At 48.6% G+C, this 7,061-nt stretch overlaps 1 protein-coding gene across 1 annotated transcript in view; it reads right to left on the reverse strand.

The window, feature by feature from the left end:
- Apoc4 (apolipoprotein C4) overlaps positions 1 to 3,977 on the reverse strand; it is a 4,696-nt gene extending 719 nt beyond the window's left edge. The window contains exons 1-2 of the mRNA XM_021168686.2: positions 3,814 to 3,977; positions 211 to 343 (exon numbers count right to left, since the gene is read on the reverse strand). Of these exons, the coding sequence (XP_021024345.1) occupies positions 211 to 343; positions 3,814 to 3,889 (209 nt within the window). The 5' untranslated portion in view covers positions 3,890 to 3,977. The remainder of the gene's footprint in view (positions 1 to 210; positions 344 to 3,813) is intronic.
- Positions 3,978 to 7,061: the final 3,084 nt, after the last annotated feature.

Below are 7,061 nucleotides of genomic sequence, written 5' to 3' on the forward strand. Positions count from 1 at the left end.
TCCAGGCCCCAGCCCTCCTCCCTCAGACCCAGGGCTCCAGGCCCCAGCCCTCCTCCCTCAGACCCAGGGGTCCAGACCCCAGCCCTCCTCCCTCAGACCCAGGGCTCCAGACCCCAGCCCTCCTCCCTCAGACCCAGGATCTAGCCACGGGCTCTCTTTCCCCCTCTAACTCTGGTGTTCCCTCCCAGCCGAGCACCAGGACTGTCTCACCAGAACCACTGCCATCTTTCCCTGGTTCTGGTCACCAGTGGCTCCACCATCTCCATCACCCTGGCCCTTACCAGGCTCCAGCGGCTGCTCTCAGGGCCAGGTGTGGGGCTCAGGCTTTCTGTAGACATGGATGCTGGGGAAACCACAGAGGGGCTTGAGATCTCAGGACCCCATTCCTCTCTTTCCCTGCATGTTACTCCTGGGAACAGGTGGGCTCATCCTTGTACCCAGACACCCACATCACCCCTTATTACAGGCCACACCTGATTTCACCTGGCCTAGATTCAGTTTCCCATCCTGTAGAGAGGGCACCGTGATGTCGTTTTTGAAGGATATTATACAACACAGGGGCATAGTTAAGAAGAAAGTACCCAGTCTATTGCACTACTTTGCTCATCCTGGCCTATTAGGCCCTCTGACACCACAACCGTCTCTCCACCATTTGATCTGTCTCTTCCTCACTGCTGGTCCCTCCCTTGTCTCTCTGTCTACTGAGATTTTCTTGCTCAGTGTGCAACTCCACTTCCCACCTGGTGCCTCTCTCCTCTAACCACCTAACACTCTTGCCCTCTGGGACACACACACACACACACACACACACACACACACACACACACATTCCTCCTGCTCCAGCACCCACACACCTAGGTAGAGACTCACGCCCAGATACTACCTGGCACACAAGTATACATGCGCATGCTTGTGTTGTTTGGTTTTTTTAAAAACATTTTTTGAATTTATTTATTTATTTACTTATTTCATGTATGTGAGTACACTGTAGCTATCTTCAGACACACCAGAAGAGGGCATCGGATTCCATTACAGATGGTTGTGAGCCACCATGTAGTTGCTGGGAATTGAACTCAGGACCTCTGGAAGAGCAGCCGGTGCTCTTAACCACTGAGCCATCTCTCCAGCACTATTTTTTTTTTTATCCTGTGTGTATGGTCCTGTCTGCAGGCACATAAACAAGAGTACTGCCTGTGCCTGTGGAGGGCAAAGGTGTCAGAGTCCCTGGAACTGGAGTCCCAGGCAGCTGTGAGGCTGGGAACTGAACTCTGGTCCTCTGTAAGAGTAGTGCATGCCCTTAACTATGGAGCTACCACGGAGCCATCCCTCTAGCCTATTGTTATTGTTATTACTGTTGTGGTTGTTATTTTAGACATGGCCTCTTATAGTTCCAGATGGCCTCAAGTGGCCAAGGATGACCTCTGCCATCAAACTGCTCATCCTCTAGACTCCACCTCCAAAATGTCAGGCTGATGGGTGTGTAACCCCATGTCTGTTTTATGTCAGGATAGGACTGGAATCCGGGTTTGGGCATTCGACCTAAGCTCCTTACCAACTGAGCCACATTCTCTGCTTGTCTAGAAACTTCCTACATAGCTAAGACTAGCCTTGAACTCCTGATCCCTCTGCCTCCACCTCCCAAGCACTGGGGTTCCAGGAAACACACCCAGATCACACATGAACTCTAGTTCCAAGACCCTTCTGAAGTCCCATCCATGACTTCACCATTTCCAGTTCGGTGAAAGGGGCACTGAGCTAAGCCAATGAGGAGTACATGGGAGTTGCCGGCCGGGCACGCCCTCAGCACTGTCTTGGGAGATACATGGGGAATTTTGGGGGGAGGGGGGTTCCGAGACAGAGTTTCTCTGTGTAGTACTGGCTGTCCTGGAACTCATTCTGTTGACCAGGCTGGCCTCGAACTCAGAAATNCACCTGNCTCTGCCTCCCNAGTGNTGGGATTAAAGGCGTGCGCCACCAACGCCCAGTGGCAATTTTATTTTAATTAATTTATTTATTTTAATGGTACTAGATGTTGAACCAAAGGCCTCATGCATGCTAAGCTATAACTCCAGGCCATTCTGTCTGAAAATTAAAAGAAAAAAGGGCTGGAGAGATAGCACAGCTGTTAAGGGCACTGGCTGCTCATTAAGAGGACTCAGTGCTCTTCCAGAGGACCCGGTTCTTCAGTTCTCAGCACCCACATGGCAGCTCACAACTGTCTGTAACCCTAGTTCCAGGGGGTCTGACACACTCAAAAAGTCTGTGGAGGCAAGGCATCAACACACATAAAATAAAATAGAATAAAATAAAATAAGAAGAGAAAGTTTTAACTCATTTATGTGTGCATATGTGTATGTGTAATATATGTCTCTGTGTGTGAGGTCCTCTGTGTCTCATGATCCTCCTGTGGAGGTCAGAGGACAACCTTTAGAAGCCTGGCTTTCCTTCCACCACATGGGTTCCAGGGACTAACCTCCGGTCTCAGGCTTTTGTGGCATGCACCTTGACCCACTGAGTCATCTCATGGGTCCCGGTTTTCTGTACTTTTAAAAACTGAGTGTCGGGGTGGGGCTAGAGAGATGACTCAGAGGTTCAGAGCATTGAGATATGATGAGTTCAATTCCTAGCAACCACATGGTGGCCCACAACCATCTATCTGTAATGGCATCCTTCTACTGTGTATGAAGATAGCTACCGTGTACTCATGTACACTCTAAAACAAACAAACAAACAAACAAACAAACAAACAAAAAACACAGCCGGGCGGTGGTGGCGCACCCGCCCGCCTTTAATCCCAGGGAGGAAAGGCAGGCGGATTTCTGAGTTTGAGGCCAGCCTGGTCTACAGAGTGAATTCCAGGACAGCCAGGGCTACACAGAGAAGCCCTGTATTGAAAAACCAAAAGAAAATAAAAAATAAAAAAAATAATAAAAAAAATTAAAAAAATCTGAGTGTCACTAAACTGTCAGGAGGACCCTTAGCCTGCAATTCTCCTGCCTCAGCCTTTGAATAGTTGGGATTACAGATCCACACCAATGTATTCTGCTTTTGAGATACAATTTTGAATGCATGAACCAAATACAAAGCTGTATGTGAGCACACATACGCAGATCTAGCCTCCTCTGTAGCCAAACACTTAGAACTTTCCATACATGTGCTCTGTAGAGAGCAAGCACACACAAGTCCATCCAGGAAGTATTGCACCCTTGTGATTCTGGTGATTAGGAGGCAGAATCAGGAAGATTGTGAGTTCAAGACCTGCCTAGGCCACCTGAGACCCTGTCTCAAAACAAAATAAAACCAAAAAACTACAGACAGCAACACACCCACAAAAAAAAAAAAACAGTATCAAATAATAGCAACAAAAGCATACTTATGCCCATGGTGGAACTTATACATATGTCACAACTGCAGCTGGGGCCAAAGGACTGAGTATAAGGCTTTTCTAGAAGGAGTTCTTCCCTTGTATATACAAGGCCCTGAGTTCGATGCCAGCATCACTTAAACCAGGCGTGGTGGGGCATGCCTGTAATCTGAGCACATCCAGGATGGAAAACAGAACACTGGGGAATTCAAGATTAGCTGTATCTGAAGTTCAAAGCCAACCCAGGCTACATGAGACTGTGTCTCCAAAGAACAAAACAAGCCTGTGGTAGAGTGTTTGCCTAGCACCTGAAGGCCCAGTGTGTGCATGTGAGTGTGTGTACGCATGTGTGTGTTGCGTTCCTCTTACATGGCTACTGACCCACTGATGAAGCCACAGTCGTGCCCCACTCAGAGACCCCCACCTCCAGCAGCCCCCCAACTCCTTACCTACAAAGCCGACCAAGAACAGCACAGAAAGGCAGAGTGATGGCAGGTCCTGAGGCCTGAACCTCAGCAGGGACATTTCTGGGGACTTGGTCCCTCTGTATCTCTGTCCCTCTCGCTATACTTCACTCTTCACACTGGGGAAGGGACAGGCAGCACTGGAAAGAGCCCTCCCCTTGTGACCTCCCCACTCTCCTTGGCAGAACTTCAAAGCGATGGGGCCAGTGACAGTGACAGTCAGAGGCCATGTCTGCCCTTGCCTGCCTCCTTTCCTAAACAGTGTGCCGCTCTGGCCTTGTAGAAGACATGAAACCCCAACACTGACTCCACACCCCCCCAGAGTTTTCCTGGATACAGTTTCTTCCTTTGAGAATTGAGAGATTGGTGTATGTGAGGGGTTCCTTCTATTATATTTTGAGACAGGGTCTCAAGTAGCCCTGGCTGGCCTGGAATTCACTATGTAGCCATGAGTTCTTTTAGCTAACATGTAAAAACTGTATTTTTAATTATGTGTACGTGTGACTGTCTGTGTCAGGGAAGTGCACATGAGTGCAGGGGCTCATGGTGGCTAGAGTGCATGTATCAGGTCCCTTGGAGCTGGGTGTGACCCTCCTGATGTGGGAACTAGGAGTCTAACTCAGGTCCCCTGGAAGAGTAGGAAGGACTCCTAACCACTGAGCCCTTCCTTTAATGCTCTTTTTTTCCCTTCGAGACAGGGTTTCTCTATGCAGCCCTGGCTATCTTGGAACTCAGTCTGTAGACCAGGCTGGCCTCGAACTCAGAAATCCACCTGCCTCTGCTCCCAAGTGCTGGGATTAAGGAGTGGGTCACCACTGCCTGGCTCCTTTAATGCTTTTTTTAAACTATGTTTATTTATTTTTTGTATCTGTACGTATCTCTTCTGTCTCTCTGTGTGTGAGTATCTTTGTGTGTGTGTCTGTGTGCCTTTTTGTCTGTATATATGTGTCTGTGTTTGTATGTGTATGTATGTGTGTGTCTATGTGTGTGTCTCTGGGTGTGTCCACACCATGGAACATGTTAGAGGACAACTTCAACTTTCAGGAAGTGGTTCTCTTCTACTGTGGATCCCAGGGGTCAAACTCTGGCAGGCAGGCTTCCCCCAGGAAGGTCTTTTTATGGCTCATGAGAGCTGTGAGCCCCTTTTGCCTCAGGCTCTTGAGATCTGGAGTTTCAAGTGTAACCATATCAATGACAAACATTATTTTAAATATGTTCCACACAAGATTTGGGGGTTTTGTCAAATAAATAATTAAACAGAACCTACTCCTCTGAAGTTGAAATGTAACTGGGTACCCCGTGGCTTCCTGTTGGTTTGCTTGTCATCTACTGAGACATAAACTCAGGGCAACCTTGACTGGCCTTGAATTTCTGATGTTCCTGCCTCTGCCTTCTCAGTGCTGAGATGACCCCCAGTGCCCACATGGCTGGCAGACTTTGTTTCCATGCAGCAAATCCCTGATGGGGGTATTGGAGAGATGGCTCAGGGGTCAAGAACACCGGCTCCTTCTCCAGAGGACCTGGGTTCAATTCCCAGTACCCTTGTGGCAGCTTGAAACTACCTGTAACTCCAGTTTCAGAGGATCTGACACCTCCACACAAACATACATGCAGGCAAAAACCAATGCACATGAAATACAAATACTATATATATATATATACACATACATTTCCTGATGGTCTTTTAGCTGCAGCTGGAGCAACTGTACAGAGCAACCCTGCCCCCAGCGCCTGAGGCGGGCTGAGCCTCACACTGATATGGTATGGCTCCTCACATGTCAGACTCTTGCTGACAGACAAAAAAAAAAAAAAAAAAAAAAAAAAAAAAAAAAAAAAAAAAAAATATCACACAGAGCTGCTGCTTTGCCATGATGCAAACATTTTAGGAATAGATCTTGGGTTCTGTTGCACAACCATGTAAATGTCTCAACACTGCTGACCTAGACACCCGAAACTGGCTGAAATGCTAAATGTTATGTTCTGTGGTTTTGTTGTTTTGTTTTTCCACATCAGAAAAAGGAAAACAGAAGCACAAACCAATGAACCATAGATCCCCATGTCTGGCTATGAAAAAAGACCTCTTGCTGGACACGGTCACGGGGGCGGGGGCGCAGGTCTGGGATGACAGAGCTTGAGAAGCTGAAGCAGGGGGATTATTGAGTTTAAGCTCGGGTGACTTAGGAAGACCCGACTCCCCAGAAACTCAGGACGGAGTGGAGTTTATAGCCAATCGCCATCTCTTTTCAGCATCGAGGCTACGTGCAGGTTGCTGGTTGCCAAGCCTCTGCGGGCTGATCAGCTCACACTACAATGTGACTTGCTGACTTACCATTACCTGGCTTGTAGGCTGGCCTGAGACAGGACAGAGCATCAGAAGAGGTGCAGCCATACTATAACGCGCAGTTGCTATTTATCTATTTATTCTTTTTTTGAAAAAAAAAAATTTTTTTTTATACCAAGTGTGGTGGCACATGCCTTTAATCCCAGCGCTCTGGAGGGATCACTGTAAATTCGAGACTAGCCTGCTCTACAGAGCTCCAGGCCTCTGAGGCCATGGAGAAACCCTGTTTCAAAGACACTCCATATATATATACTCCCACTCTCTCTCTCTTTCTCTCTCTCTCTACACACACACACACACACACACACACACACACACACACACACACCACACCGGGCTTCTGAAGTTTAAATAAGGATTCTCTTTTCCCCATGAAGCTCTGCAAGCCTGGACTCTGAAGGCCTTTGTGTTTGCCTTCCCAGTGCTGGCATCATCAGCATTCCCCACTACACCGAATTTAATGCACAGTTGGGGATCGAATGGAGGGCCAAGTGTAAGTTAGCAAGTACTCCATCAACTGAGTCCGAGTATGATGTTTTTAATTTGGTGTGTACTTCTCTATGCACACTGTGCTCGAGGCCCAGAGGGGGTTGCTTTGGTGTTCTCCCCAGGTTAGGAATGTTTTCCCACCGATGGGAATTGAACAGAGGGCTTTGTGTCTGGGCAGGGGCTGTACCACTGAGCCATGCCCCCAGTCCCTCACTGGGGGATTCTAGGCAGGGGCTCTCCCACTGAGCCACGCCCCCAGCCCCTCACTGGGGGATTCTAGGCAGGGGCTCTCCCACTGAGCCACGCCCCCAGCCCCTCACTGGGGGATTCTAGGCAGGGGCTCTACCACTGAGCCACGCCCCCAACCCCTCACTGGGGTATTCTAGGCAGGGGCTCTACCACT

This window comes from Mus caroli, chromosome 7 (assembly GCF_900094665.2).
Source record: "Mus caroli chromosome 7, CAROLI_EIJ_v1.1, whole genome shotgun sequence".
In the NCBI taxonomy this organism is placed as follows: domain Eukaryota; kingdom Metazoa; phylum Chordata; class Mammalia; order Rodentia; family Muridae; genus Mus; species Mus caroli.